Source organism: Sardina pilchardus, chromosome 23, assembly GCF_963854185.1.
Source record: "Sardina pilchardus chromosome 23, fSarPil1.1, whole genome shotgun sequence".
NCBI classification, from domain to species: Eukaryota; Metazoa; Chordata; class Actinopteri; order Clupeiformes; family Clupeidae; genus Sardina; species Sardina pilchardus.
The window spans coordinates 20886569-20901353 of NC_085016.1; the positions used below are offsets into that span (position 1 = coordinate 20886569).

Genomic DNA, 14785 nt, shown 5'->3' on the forward strand with positions numbered 1-14785 from the left:
ATGTAATTATGAACTGTTTGAAAGTACATGTTAATTTTACTCATTTTCAAATAGCCATGCAAACTGTTTTCAGAGCCACACCATTTGAATTCCATAGCCCTAGGCTGTGATAGGTTCTTAGAATTAAGGTATTTTATCCATTCACATTTCTTATTTGCTTCTTTTCAACGTTTTTATTTTTTCTTTGGTAACAAACACAATAAATGAATGAGTAATTGAAAAAAAAAAACACATGAATAAGTCATGACTTTTATTTTGAAAGATTATCGAATCGCGGCCTGATTGTCGCTGGCTCCACGCAGCTGCAGGACTGGATGCATGCAACATGGATTGCAGACAGTCTGATTTGAGCACAAAGACTACTGTGCTGCTGACAGGTAAGACTTCAGATTATTCGTTTAGTGTTTTTAGTCACGTTATAGTTTGCACAAAGCTGTGTCCCGAATCCTTGTATTCTGTAATAGTAATTCAACGTGAATGTTTGAAGACACTCACAAAACCAATTTAACTTTAAGTTTTTAAGCTGTTGAGATTTTGATGGTTTAGGAATCATATTCTGCGTTTGTCAGGTGAACTGACCTAATGGTGCTAATAGTTTAACAGATGTTCACTGTTGATGTTCGTATGTCCGTTAACTAGTTGGCATCTGTACTTTTAGGGGCCACGTGTCTAGTGCAGGACAGTTATTCAACTGTTGTTATTGAGCTGGTTGTTAATGTTTGTAGCTGCATTTTAACGTTACGTGACTTGCTGAACAGAGTTATTCGTTATGTGAATGCTCAGCAGATCTGTATGTTCGCTGTTCGTCGAGTCAAAGTTAACTAGAGTTTGTGTTGTCCGTGCGTGACTGTTTTACAGTATCTTAATCAGCAAAGCAGTCTTTGTCGCAGGTGATGCTATTTATTGATATTTTTCTTTTGTGTGTGTAAGTAAACAAATTAAGTCATATGCTGTCGACTGGCTGGCTAAAAGCATGCACCTCAAGATCAATGTTAGACCCCTCCACTACCCCACTCCAGAGTGACCAGGTGTCATGAGCCCCAACCGGACAGACCTAAACTTTCTTCTTGTTTTGTCTTTCAGCTGCATATTGAATTCCAGCTGTGCTCTCCTGCTTCAGTTCTTTTCAATCATTGTCGGTCTCTGAAGAGGAACAAAGGTTAACGCCTTCTGTCATATAGAACAACATGTTGGACTACTAGTGTGACCCCCTTTTCAGTCTGTTATAAAAGGGTCTTCACAAGTCTTGACAATGTTTAACACTGAGAGCAATAGCCATCGTCACCACAAAGGATGATCTCTCACGAAACTGCACTCATTCGAAACTACCTGCTCAAAATTCAGAAGCATAGTTGTTGAATCACACATTCGTTTTTCTCAAACTTGGACTCAGACATAGTTGCTGTTTCAGACAGACAGACAGCCCTGGTCAAACCCCTTGTGATCCTGTGGCCTTTGAGAAAATGGTAGACAGCTTGGCCAGTGGAGATGGCGTGAAGGACAGTGAAGAGTCGCTGGCCAAAGAGGAGAATGGGCACCTACCGGACCATGAGGAGCCTCAGCCCACGCCTCCCGAGTCCAAGGCCGACCCTGAGGCTCAGAATGGCATGCCGCCGCGGGCTTGGAAGTGGTCTGTCATCTTCCTCTGCTTCTATGGCTTCATGGTTCAGTTGAAGCCAGGGGAGCCCTTCATTACGCCATACCTGCTCAGCATGGAGAAGAACTTCACCAAAGAGGAGGTGAGCCATCTGCCAGGTGTTCCACAAGGATCACCATGTTCAGTTCTTTTGCTCCTTCTTGCTCAGTCGTATGCAGCATGTTGTAAATCATACAGACATCAGACAATTTATGAAAGGTCTTAAGAAGCTTGTAGCGGCGTTCTGATTTTCGTGGGTAAAATGTTTTAAAAACAAAAGAACAAACAGGAAGAACAAATTCAGGAAGTGTGGAAGAAACAGCTGGAGTATACTGAGTACTTGGCTGTGATGTAACTTTTCCCTTTAAGCACCAGCATTCCTTTGCTGGTCTAGCTGTGCTATTCATGGGTTTCATCAGGTCCCTTTCCACAGGTGTATAAAATCAAGCACCTTAATTATCAATGCAGACTACATGGTGCTTGATTAATACACCTGTGGAAAGGGACCTGATGAAATCCATGAATATTGGACTATGTTGCAGTGGCACAGTTATGGAGGGCCATTCAAAGATGCTTCCTGTTTTGCACCAGGAGACAGATAACCATGTCTAAACAGTGAACACAATAGGCAGTTTTCAGAACATAATCCTAAAAAACAGAACAGATTATTAGAGTGACTGACAGAAGGTGTGCAACTACTGCATTCTTCATGTAAGCTTTACATTGCTCATAAACTGGAAGAGACTTGCCATTTTTAATCCCATTATCCAGCAGTAGGATTAATTAAAGCCAAGACAACCTTTATGCCTTGAGGTGGTGCACACAGCACTACACAGATGACTAGTTAAATATAAACAGTTGATAAACAGATAAGCGGTTGATTATGAATGATATACTGCAGACAAAAACTGTGACGTACCATCCACTTGCCATTATGAATGTGACATCAATGTTGCATCGTTTAAGGGAAACACCTTCAGCAGAAATGGTGACTCATGAAATAGCCTCATTTTTAGTTATACAGTTTTTCTTCTGCCTGGTAGGTTAGGTACTGTAATGTATGTTATTTATTTCTTTTGACATGATACAATCTTGTCTCAAGGTTTATTTGTGCCAAGCTATTTTGGTAACAGAGTCTAACGTTACTAAACACTGCCAAAAGGTACTTTGCAATGAGCCACTCTAGGACAACTATATCAACTTCCGTTAGGCCTGGTGACGTTCATTTTGAATTTATGAGAATATATTTCCTCTGTAATTGGCTTGTCATTTTTCTATATTCAGTCTAGCTTATACATTTATTATAATCATACTATAAATTGTTTTACCATTAGCCTGTTTTTAACTGGTTAAGCAAGACCTGGTTCTTAAAAAACAACAAAACAACAGGTTGGTTCCGATGTGTTTCTTTGCCCAGCTGGACTGGTAACCATGCTTATTTATGTGTTGAGGTGGCTGACTGGCAGCGCACGACAGCATGAGCTGGCCCCAGGCAGCTGCAGGCCAGTGGCCGGCTCTCACTGTGACCAAAGTTCACATTCCTCTGAAGTGGGTCAACGCCGGCCTGATTTAATCTTTTGCCAAAAAGGCAGTATGAACCCAGAGGGCCTTGTTCTCCCCACAAACCCCATCTGACTCATTTCAGTTGGATTGTTCTTTGAGGTTTAAGCCCCTCTTTGGTAGAGAGAATTACTTAAGTGGTTAAAATTTACTTTGTGTGTGTCTGTTTTTCTGAATTGAGGTACTGGTCTGACCAGTACAAGCAGGTCCTGGAGGGGCTGGAAATGTCAGCTTCTGATGCAGTATTTCGCACTGTGTGGAAAAGAAGACTTTAATTAGATTTCCAAAATTGCACAAATTATGTAACAGAACTCAGTTGTGGGAACGCTTATTCCTGGCATTTGCCTTATTGGGACATATCAATTGATTATTGCAAGATACTTGTTGCACAACTCTGTGTTATCACATCTCATGTATTTACTGTTAGCTGCTATGACAAACACAGATAAGTGTTAGTGTTGTTGACACAGTTCCTTCTGTCCGCTCAGCGAGGCTAAATTTGAACTAGTTGTTATTGTTGTGGCCCTTTCTCAGGTCACCAACGAGATCATCCCGGTGTTGTCCTACTCGTACATGCTAAATTTGACCTAGTTGTTATTGTTGTGGCCCTTTCTCAGGTCACCAACGAGATCATCCCGGTGCTGTCCTACTCGTACATGGTGGTGCTGGTGCCGGTGTTCCTCCTGACGGACTACCTGCGCTACAAGCCCGTGCTGGTGCTCCAGAGCATGAGCCACGTGTCCATCTGGCTGCTGCTGTACCTGGGCACCACGCTGCTGGAGATGCAGTTCATGGAGTTCTTCTACGGCATCACCATGGCGGCGCGCGTGGCCTACTCCTCCTACATCTTCTCGCTGGTGCCGCCGTCCGAGTACCAGCGCGTGGCCAGCTACTCGCGCACGTGCGTGCTCCTGGGCGTCTTCGCCAGCTCGGTGCTGGGGCAGCTGTGCGTGTCGCTGGGCGACATCACGTACGCCACGCTCTCGGCCGTCTCGCTGGGCTTCGTCGGCCTGGGCCTGCTGCTGTCCACCTGTCTGCCCTGGCCCGCCCGAAGCTTGTTCTTCAACAAGAGCTGGCGCGCCGAGGAGGCCGAGAAAGCGGCGGCCGCCGGCGCCGCCACCCAGGCGGAGTTGGCCCAGATGCGGCCCGACGGCAAGCCGGCGACGCTCGTCCCCCCCTCGTCCCCCCCCTCCTCCGCCTGGAAGAACTCTGTGTTTGTGAGCATGCTGAAGGAGCTGAGGAACGTGGTGCGAGTGCCCAACCTGCGGCTCTGGAGCCTGTGGTGGATCTTCAACTCCACCGGCTACTACCTGGTGCTCTTCTACGTGCACACCCTGTGGAACAAGCTCGCCCCCTCCTCTGAGAACAAAGTCTACAATGGCGGCGTGGAGGCAGCTTCCACACTACTAGGTGAGACGGTGAGGAGGTGCTTTAAAGGAACAGTCGGCTATTTTGGCTTTAAGGTTGTTGATAATTTGACCATATCAGCCAAACAAATCCCATCATGCTCTCTGTTCTCCTGAAATCTGTGCACAAGCTATAGTTTGTTTCTTGTGAGCACGCAACAGAACAGGGGACATGAGGAGCAATTTGTAGGATTAGAATATATGACCCAGTATGGATCCGAATTGCAAATCCTTTCTTTTGACAGAATTATGAGATACTCTACAGGCTAAACCTGAAACCTTCTTATTCGAGCCACTACAAGATGATTGATGTTTGTGAGTTACACAAATATGGATCTGTTTGTCTTAGATTAGATCACCACTTATGATTATCAGAACATCACCTCAGTGCAGTGTGCCAAGATAGTTTAACCCAGCTGTAACCATGCTGGAACTACTGCCACAACCACCTGTCTTATGGGAATGCTGGTGTCAGCCACACTTTGACAGCTTGATTCATTAGTTTGCCACTGCGGTTTGCAGTTTTCAGTTACAAGTATGTTCTGAGCTTTCCCTTTAAAGCGATATTGCTGTAATCTAGACTAGTCAATCGCAGATCAGTGTGGTAATGGTTTAGTCAATATATCAGAAATATCAAGTAAAGTGTCTAAGTAGAAATAAGAATGTGTTGCTTGCCACACATTTCTTAGTGTAGTAGTGTTATGTTAGCGGCAAGGCCTTGCAATTTATGTTCAGGGTGTTATCTTGAATTGCAGCTCAGCTGTGACTGGATGATGTAAGTCTCTTCAAATGATCATATAAACCCAAGTCGACCTTGGAACACATCACTTCCTCTAACGCTATTATGTCAGTTTATCGCTGCATGACCTGCAGTTATATTGATTTGATGTGTAGAATTCTCCTTCATTAAGTTTTGAGTGCATTTGCTTGTTTGCTTGTTTCTAAGTCACTTAGTCTTGAGTTGCTGCAGTTGCCTGTACAGTAGTTGGGTCACTTTGGAGAATATAGTAATGTAAACATGATGCAATGATGGTTTCAGGGGCCATCACGTCGTTTGCGGCCGGCTACCTGAAGATCCGCTGGAAGCTGTGGTCAGAGCTGGTCATCGGCGGGATCACGGCCGTCATGGCCGCCCTCCTGTTGGTCATGGGCAGCACGGAGAACATCTGGGTGTGTTACGTCACCTACATCTTATTCCGAGGCTTCTACCAATTCTTGGTTCCTATCGCCATGTGAGTTTCGCAAGTGCTCTCGCTTATTCAACAGGTTTCACAAGTGTCCAAGTGCCCTGCATGCCAACGCGTAGGTACAGTTATAACACGTGTGCGCACTAGCCTACACAATCCTGCCATCCTGTTAATGATTGGCAGGGGGCAATAAGTTTCCAAGAGTTGACTAGAGTCATCATGATGCTGTCAGGTGACTGATGTGAAAGTAAGGTGGTGCAAGATTAACTATGAAGCAGTCCTGTCTGAATTCATTTGACTAGGATTGTGGCAAGTCCTGTGCTCATGAACAAGTTTGAAAAATTCAGCTGAAATCTATTTGAACTATTTATATTGTAACAGTTGTAGTCCCTTATTTTTTTCAAGCTATTTTTCCCATTCATTTGATGTTGGCACCTTTTCTATATTTAGATTTTTTCCCCTGACTCTCATTCTCCAGTTTCCAAATCGCATCTTCGCTGACTAAGGAGCTGTGTGCCCTTGTGTTCGGTGTGAACACTTTCCTCGGAACCATCCTCAAGTCCATCATCACCCTCATTATTTCTGATAAACGAGGGCTTGCTTTGCCAGTTGAGTCACAGGTACGAGAGTTTGATTTCTTTCTATCCCAGATGAAGCCTTCACGCCATATCTAGAAATTCACAATGCAGATGTGTGCACCACCACTTTTGTGTTGGATGAATCTTGCTCGGGTTTCAGGCATGGGCAAGGCGATTTAAGATTTTAAAATAGATATATATTGTATGTATAACGATTTCAAAGCTTTTTGATTACTTCAGACACTGAAATGCTTGATTTAGGCCCAGAATTAAGCTTGTTGGATTCGAAACGTCATTCCTTGGAAGGCTTGTGTGAACATTGTTGGAGTGACTGCTTGATGAAGCTCCTTTTTTCTCTGTGTCTTTCTTTTTGTAGTTTTTCGTGTACTTCACGTTCTTTGTCGTCCTGACGGGGGCCTACCTGGTGAGTGCGGCCTGGGTCATCACGCGACACTACCGGAACACACGCAGAGAGGGCAGGGCTGCCAGCGAAGTCCCGCCCACAGCCATGAGCCCCATGGAGTCCGAGGCGGCAGAATCGGAGCCTCTGTCTAATGGCGGTGGGGTGAAAACATGAGCAAGCTCAGGTACCGGTCACTGACCTTGGAAATAGTATTATCCCTTTGGAGTATAACAGCAGGGTTCGAACATTCGAATGTCCGCGCATTTGCTTCCCCTTCAATTATTTTATTTCATCAGAAGTTATGTTTCGAGCCTCAGGCTAGATCCAACACCTGTTTTTGGATGTGCGCACCACAAATTTTTTCTTGATTATCCCTTTGGAGGCCATTTTCAACATACAGTATTAGTTTCAGTCACTTTTTCAGTCACTTTTTAGCACTAATAGGAGCACATGCTTACTGTGCCAATATCTTTAAATTCAATGCATCAGACGAGATTACAGTAGTCTTTAAAATCTCAATATTGTTTTTCCTCAGAATAGTTTTTCAAAGAATAATAAATAGTATTTCTTCTGCTGTTCTGGACGATTACATTTTAGACAATTAACCAGGTTATGAATGTCTCGTTTATTAGTTGATCGATGGATCAGAAAATAGGAGAGAAAAAACAAACGTTATTCTTGGTTGATCTAACTAACAACCATCGTTATTTGTTTACTTTTCATCTTCACAGGTGGGAGATATTGTGACTGTGAGTTGATGCTGATACAGAGGGCGACTTTACCTAACAGATTGCACAGGATTTACTGTACAGCTGTATACAGTACAGTAATGAAAAGGTAGAGTGATCCTTCACCTGCAGAAGTGCCTTGTGCCACGAACTCTTAGATCCGTTAATAAATAGTTGTTACACATGTAACAATTTGAACCTCACTTTGTAGAAGTTTCTAGCCCATTCAGAGGACACATTATTTGTGAATTGTTTTTGGAATTGTCACACTATTCACTTTCAGAGACATTTTTTTCTGTTATGTTACCCTTGTGTTGTATAGTGACGTATACATCAGTGCTCAAGACATTAACTCTGAGTTTTTTTGTTGGTATGTTTTTAAGTTGTGCTGGGAGGATTTTCAAGTTGTGTTGGAAGGATTTTTAACAATCCTTTTTCCTGCTGTGGAGCGTTGAGAAACGTTCAGGTGACTTCAAGTCAGTACAGTATTTATTATTATTATTTTTTTTTTAATCTCTGAGTGCCAAGTGAAATGGAGGATCATTCCATCTGGATATGTAAAATGTATTTCAATTAAGGACCCACACCACGCTTCCGTAGAGGGACCAAATGTTTTTGTGGCACAATTCTCTGCATGCGCCCCCGGTAGTTAACTACAAATGTTCTTCTAGGTTGAAGTCCACAACTGTTCAGTAGCAGATAGACATGTCTGTCGACATTTATCATCCTAAGCTAGCCTTTGTCTAACCATGCACTACATACTGTATCTATAGTCTTTACTGCTTGTGTAAACAAACACAAGCGTTGGTACGTTTCTTCTTTGCCATCAGTGGAGGGGTTATAGTACTTGTATATAATCAGCATTTTTCAGAGGAAACACATGTAAGAAATGTTACTGAATAACCAGCCTTCAACATGGTCATTGTCAGTATTGTGGCACATATGGCACAATTAGTCCAGTCATGCACATGTGGCTTGCTGTTTTAATGCTGGTGAGGGTTGTGGTGGATGCTGCATGTAGGCTACCTGCCGGCCTCTCCTTGAGGGGGAGGTGTCCGATCAGTCAGAGTGATGACTAATTTGTGATCACAACACATGGATTCATTGGACAGAGTAGAATGTCAACAGTTAATATGCTGCTGCACTGATTGCTGGTACCTAGCAATGCAACAAAATGCTTCCGGTTATAGTTTTATTAGATAACTTTTTTATCATTAGAATTTGACCATTAGATGCTGGGTTTTTGCTGACAATGTCTTTCCCAAATTGGCGACACTCCTATTGTATTTTCATTTGATTGATAATGTAATTTGTTGAATAACTCTGACTACTCAGTGATTTTTTTTCTTAGTTAGAGCTAGCACTTCAGGAAAACTTGTCCAATACGTCTCTACAGGGTTACCGGTACACACACCAGAACTTCAAACTAGGATGTGGTGTCTATGGCCCATGTGAACACTTTCACACCAGTGCCATGATCCTATAATAATAATAATAATAATATGAAGATTTCCAAAAATGTTCTCATGTCATGTTCACTGATTCATGCAACTGAAATAGGAAGCTATGAAATGCATAGGAATGTTCACTCAACTGCACTTCTCTGATAGATTTTGAAAAAGGCACTTTTATCATTTTTTGTGGAATAAGTCCTTTGGGAAGCTAAGGAATCAGATTACTGTGATTGCGCCTTGTCACACTGTATCATTGATAGATAAACATAATTTGAGAGATTGTAGTTCTGCTTTGAGTTGAGTTTTAGGCTTCCCTACCATTAGCTGGTTAGGGAAGCCACCATGGATGTGATTTGAGACGTCAGCACTCGAGTCACTGAACACTGTGCACTTACTGATTACTATTGAAAATAAATCATTTACAGATGACAGCTTTTTTCTATGTTATAGAATATTCAAATGCAGTTTACAGCCTTGGTGGGGCATAAGTGATTTGTATTGGCTTTTGTAACCTGAAATGTCATGATGTAGCTGCAGAATGACATGTACATATTACCTTAACTCAGATGTTATCTGTGTGGGATGTAGATCTAGAACAAATGATGAAGCAGCTGATCCTTTTTATGTATATGTTTTTTTTCTTTCCTAAACTGATTTTTTTTTTATGCTTGAGTTTTATACTAATATTGTTCTGGATGATTTTGAGTCATAACTGTGGAAGTACTATTGCTGTTTTTCTTTCTTTTTTTTTTTTATCAAATACATTTTTGCAAAATGTACCCGTGTTGTTTTTACTCTTGATCAACATCAAATTTGAAAAATACACTTTTTGATTAATGATTTGGGGCCAAATATTTTATTTGTTTCCACTCATCACTCACTCCGAATAAACTGGAAGTCTCAAATAGCAGGCAATGAGCTGCAATGCATAAATTAACAAAACAAAGACAAACAAATGTGGGAAAACATTTATTAGAAAAGTTACAGTGCCTTGGAGTAAGCTCATACATTTCTAAACTGTGAATGATTACCAATGACCGGTGAAAAATAGTCTCACACATTTTTTGGCAGTGCACATGGTGGGCTAAAGTTTTGGGTATGAAATAGACCTCATAGAAACGGCAAAATGTGTGTAGTGTGTGTGTATTATATAGACTTGATTAGCATTAGCATGGTACAGTACATTGGATTCTCGCTGTGGGCTGTACAGTGGCAAAAAGATGCGACTGGAAATCCAGCCTCAGCATTAAACAACAAAATCAACAAAATGCTTATAATTATCTTACCAATCAGTATGTTTTTCTAACTAGTAGCAACATGTTTTAGATCTTTTATTTTGGTACACTTTCATAAACAGTAGTAGCAGTCATGACTGCGGAATGTGTTAGTTCACTAAGCCTGAACTGTTGTTAGTCTGCCATTCATTGAACTCAAAACTGTAATACATATTTTCAAACCCTTGTCTTCGAATAACATCAAAAAGCTAAAGTAAAAGGAATAAAGCTAGCGGGTTGTAGGTAAAGTTGTATGGATTGTCCAAGTCTTTTTTTCCTGATGTAGCCTAAAATTGTGACTCTGAAAACATCAAAACACTTAGGCCTACTTATGGTTATGGTTGCAGTATCTTCAGAAATAAATATTTAATCTAAATATTCCTGGAGGAGTAAAAAAGCGTAAGCTACAAAATGGCAAGTATGTTAATATGAAAAACAACACTACAAAGATTAAAAAGCTCTTCTAAAAAAAAATGTGAATTAAAATACATGTACAAAAATAAACAAGCATTCTTTTCCATGTACAACCCATTCCAATAGTGTCATTCTCTCTTGCACTTTCAATGCTGTCTGCACCTCGAATCTATTGGCCCTTGTGCCAACCCTGTATCTTTGGTCAGAAGGCAGCTTAACATCGTCATAAATCACAAGCACACAAACACGACAACGCCAATCAAAACCTGTTCATCACCTCGTTGGTTAACCAGAAAGAGCCTCATGTAACCCTATAAAGCAATCCATACTAAAAACATAACACGAGCACAGGTGATACTTGTAAAGTTTTCCATGTTAAGCGTAATTGGGTAAAATATATCAGATGCTTTATTGCTGCTGTCCTCCTACTTTCTCTACCAGGTGTTTGTATAAGTCTGGTCTCCTTATGGACTTGAGCTTGGCTCAGTGACAGTTGTATTCCGACAGTGGTAGCTATGTATACAAATACAGTACATACAAAACAATATACTCAGTGCACTAACCAAATGTAACTGTGTATGAGTGGCCATTTTGGTCCTTAATTTTAGCTGAGATAAAAAAAAAAAAGGAAATTGTAAGTATGTCCCCAAATTGGGGCATTGAAGCAGTGGTGTAGTCTAGTTTGCTGTAGTGGGTATACTGTGACATTGCTAAGGTTGCCTGTAGGGGGATACAGGTGAGAGAGTTCTGCCTTATTGGACAAGAATGTTTTTTTTCTATCCAGTGTTCAAATGGAGTGTTACATTTTTTTTTTTTTTTTTGCAAAAATATCTCATGTCAAAATTCTTTCACAAATGTATGTTGATGCATTTCTTGAAGTGCTTATGGAAATCTTGATGCTTTTTAAGTAGTATACCTGTATTTCACTAGACTACATCACTGCAAACGCTGGTCGCTGGCAGGTGGGCCTAAAGCAGTGCTGCTTACAGGGCCCACAGAATAGCACAGAGTGATCCAATGCTGTTTGGCCCCGAGTACACCAAGACAACCATTTTGTTTTGGAATGTGTGATTGTGACCCCTGACCCCAGCCAAAACAACCCCCTGATGTTACAGACATCTGTCCAAACACATCGATTTAGGACAGGCCATTCCTACACAGTTACGGTCGGTCATCTTAAAGGGACATTTGACAAGAACACTTAAAAAATAAAACCTTAATACACAAAACTTAAATTGTAAGAGACACCAATGGAGTTTTAAATGTGCCAGGACGACTATGGCTAAATCCAGTCAACCCCTAACAGGAGGTGAAGGCACTTTTTTTTCTCTCGAGGAAGCAGAACTAGCACACTTGATAGATTTACATACACTAATGCCTGTTGCCACCGATGTCTCTATGCTCTAAATCACCCGGTTAACGAGTGATGGCATCATCTTATAAAAGGCCAGTGTAGTGTGGCCTGCATTAAGAACCACTAGGAACAGGTGTTTGGGGGAAAGGAGGCGGTTGCCGAGACGATTAGGCAACGGAGCTGTTCTCGATGCACAGCAGCACGTAGGAGTTGGTGCAGCTGCGCTGTGTCTGCTGCAGAAGGCGGCCATCTTGGAGCGAGGAGGACATCCCCGTGAGGGCGTGATTGGCCTCACGCCACGTCTCGCAGTAGCTGTCGGTGATGCGCTGGCCCCGCGTGCTCGAGCCGTGCCACAGCATCTTCTCCGGCCTTCAAAAACAAAACGCAAAACCACCACTCCAATGTTACGTCATCACAGCAGTTGTAGTGCTATTGTTTGTTTGTTTTTAATTGAATTTACAGTATGTTTGTGGTTGATGCAGGTTTGGTATACGGTTTTGTGGTTAGTGTGTAGAGTTTAGCAAAAAAAACAAATATTCACAAAAAACTTTTATAAGGTCAGAACTGAGGTGAATGTTTTTGTTACAGTAGAAGAATAAGGAGCATAAGGACTTTGTTCAAAGACATGTTCACTCACCAAGCATCACTGGTGAGAACATCCCTTCCATCAAATGAGTAGATGGTCACGTTGTCCTTCATCTTGCCCTCTGATTCGCTGAAGATGGACTCCCAGCTGCTGAAGAGCTCTTCATCCTGATGGGTCCCGACAAGACAAAATGACACAAAAAATCACAATGAAGGGAATGGAAACCTAGGTACACAAACAATTCATATTGTATTATTTATGTGCCATTATAATAAATAACTCATACAGTACACCAGCATATTTACATATATCAAGCTTTTTTGAAGTAGTTTATTGTTGACTTTTGACAGACAGACCTGTAGGTACTGCAAGCCTAACATTCACTGACAATATTGCTGATGCGCAATGGGAATAATATTTTGGAGAAGTGTTGTTAATTGACTAAACTGACATATGGTACGCCATTTAACATGTTTGTGTGGGAACTCCAATTTCAAACATGGTCGAAAGGCAAATGTCATAGACTACATCCAGTACATTCGCCACACACACATCCTTTATTGAGCCTAAATGGTTCGGTACAAATGCCTTTATACCCCTACTATTTTCCTCTTACCTTCAGGTTGACGATGGGAATTCGCTCCCTGTCGGACCTGCGCACAATACTGTACAGATCCTGCAGCCGCGACGACAGGAACGCCCGGAATGTTCCCTTCATGCCTATGGCCTGTGCCTGCGTGAAGCACTCGTGGTCTGCCCCGCGGATGCCCCTCATGTTGCCCTCCTGGGGGTGGTTCAGGGCGATCAGGTGCAGCTGTGCAAGAAGATGACACAGATGGACATGATCAGAGTGGCCCAAACTCTGGGTAGTGAGTGACACTGTAGGATTTACATGTCTTATTGTGCTTTATTGGGTGTTTGTAAAATAAGACCTTTCTTCTTTTTCGGGACCAAACAGTTCTTAGTACCACTAATGTACTTAATTTTGTGTATACAGTAAAGTAATGTGCAGTAGGCTGATTCATTAAATAATTAAAACTAAATTAATAATTGGGAACAATTACTTATTCTGTTCTAGTATACAGTAGCTGTCGTAATTTTTTTGCAAAAAATATCTCATGTCAAAATTCTTTCGCAAAGTATGTTGATACGTACAGTATCTTGAAATGCTTATGGAAATCTTGAAGCTGAAGTAAGTATACTGCGTAGACCTGCAAATGTGAATTCAATCTGCCTGTCACTTGGTCTTTGACCAAGTACATTATCCAGAAAATCCATATTCAGCCCAGTCTTCAGTGAACTATTATTGAATTATTAATAAAAAGATTGATTGAATAAATAATGTAGCTATGGCCAACTTTCCTCTTTGAACCTCTCTGAGAAACTGTGAAGGATGTGCTCACCGCAAGTCCAGCCCTGTGCTCATGGGTCGGTGTCTGGGGCTCACTGGGCCTTCGGTCTGGGCTGCTTGGATACCGGCTATTGGGATAGCGTCGATCCGGATAGCGTCCGTCTGGATAGCGTCCATCTGGATTGCGTTGGTCTGGATAGCGTCCATCCGGATTGCGTTGGTCTGGATAGCGTCCATCCGGATTGCGTTGGTCCGGATAGCGTCCATCCAGATAGCGTTGGTCCGGATAGCGTTGATTGGGATAGCGTCCGTCAGGCTGTGAGGAGGGGTACCTCTGGGTATCTGTGGGTTGATGCGGTTGGGTTGCGGATGATGTGCCCGCGTGCACCCCAGGGTAAGGATATCCTGATTGATTGGGGTACCCCGGATAGAGAGGGTACCCATTCCGGGGAGGGTTCTCGGGCTCGGGGAGAACAGGGTACTGACCCCCAGAGTGTGGAGCCACTCCCTCGGAGGACGAGGCCCCTGCCGCCGGTCCAGTGTGATCCGGAGGATAGTGCGGGTTGACACCTGGCACCTGGTTCTCCTGCAGATGGCCAGAGAAACTGATGAGTGCAAAATGAACTGTGCACTATTATTATGCTAATGCATTGTTAATACGTTTATATAATGTTCTGTTGTAAGTAGGGTAATCTGTTTAGTCTGGTGTCTCACAGGTACCAGTACTATAATACCGTAACTTACCTCTCTTGGGAAGGGGGTATATTCACCAAGCTGAAATGAGACAGTGACTATTATTATTACACATAGATATTACAGCTCAGGCATAAAGATACATTACAGAGATGATCTTG

The 14785-nt window shown here is 42.3% G+C and overlaps 2 protein-coding genes across 2 annotated transcripts in view; one reads left to right on the forward strand and one right to left on the reverse strand.

Moving 5' to 3' along the window:
- Window positions 1-297: 297 nt before the first annotated feature.
- On the forward strand, window positions 298-9792 carry slc19a1 (solute carrier family 19 member 1). The gene is made up of 7 exons (XM_062528474.1): window positions 298-377; window positions 1084-1739; window positions 3814-4606; window positions 5642-5834; window positions 6268-6409; window positions 6744-6954; window positions 7502-9792. The coding sequence occupies exons 2-6, from the start codon at window positions 1464-1466 to the stop codon at window positions 6942-6944; spliced, it is 1605 nt and encodes a 534-aa protein (XP_062384458.1). The 5' UTR covers window positions 298-377; window positions 1084-1463; the 3' UTR covers window positions 6945-6954; window positions 7502-9792.
- Window positions 9793-9908: 116 nt separating this feature from the next.
- Window positions 9909-14785, reverse strand: part of LOC134071777 (collagen alpha-1(XVIII) chain-like) — a 34693-nt gene continuing 29816 nt past the window's right edge. Inside the window, exons 38-42 of the mRNA XM_062528619.1 lie at window positions 14676-14705; window positions 13984-14517; window positions 13197-13394; window positions 12632-12747; window positions 9909-12363 (exon numbers count right to left, since the gene is read on the reverse strand). Of these exons, the coding sequence (XP_062384603.1) occupies window positions 12162-12363; window positions 12632-12747; window positions 13197-13394; window positions 13984-14517; window positions 14676-14705 (1080 nt within the window). The 3' untranslated portion in view covers window positions 9909-12161. The remainder of the gene's footprint in view (window positions 12364-12631; window positions 12748-13196; window positions 13395-13983; window positions 14518-14675; window positions 14706-14785) is intronic.

Excerpts from the sequence above, each read along its gene's own strand:
- slc19a1 (XM_062528474.1), top strand. The coding sequence starts at position 1,464 with ATGGTAGACAGCTTGGCCAGTGGAGATGGCGTGAAGGACAGTGAAGAG. Across the intron at positions 1,740-3,813 it reads AGAACTTCACCAAAGAGGAG|GTCACCAACGAGATCATCCC; the intron begins GTGAGCCATCTG and ends GCCCTTTCTCAG. Across the intron at positions 6,410-6,743 it reads CTTTGCCAGTTGAGTCACAG|TTTTTCGTGTACTTCACGTT; the intron begins GTACGAGAGTTT and ends TTCTTTTTGTAG.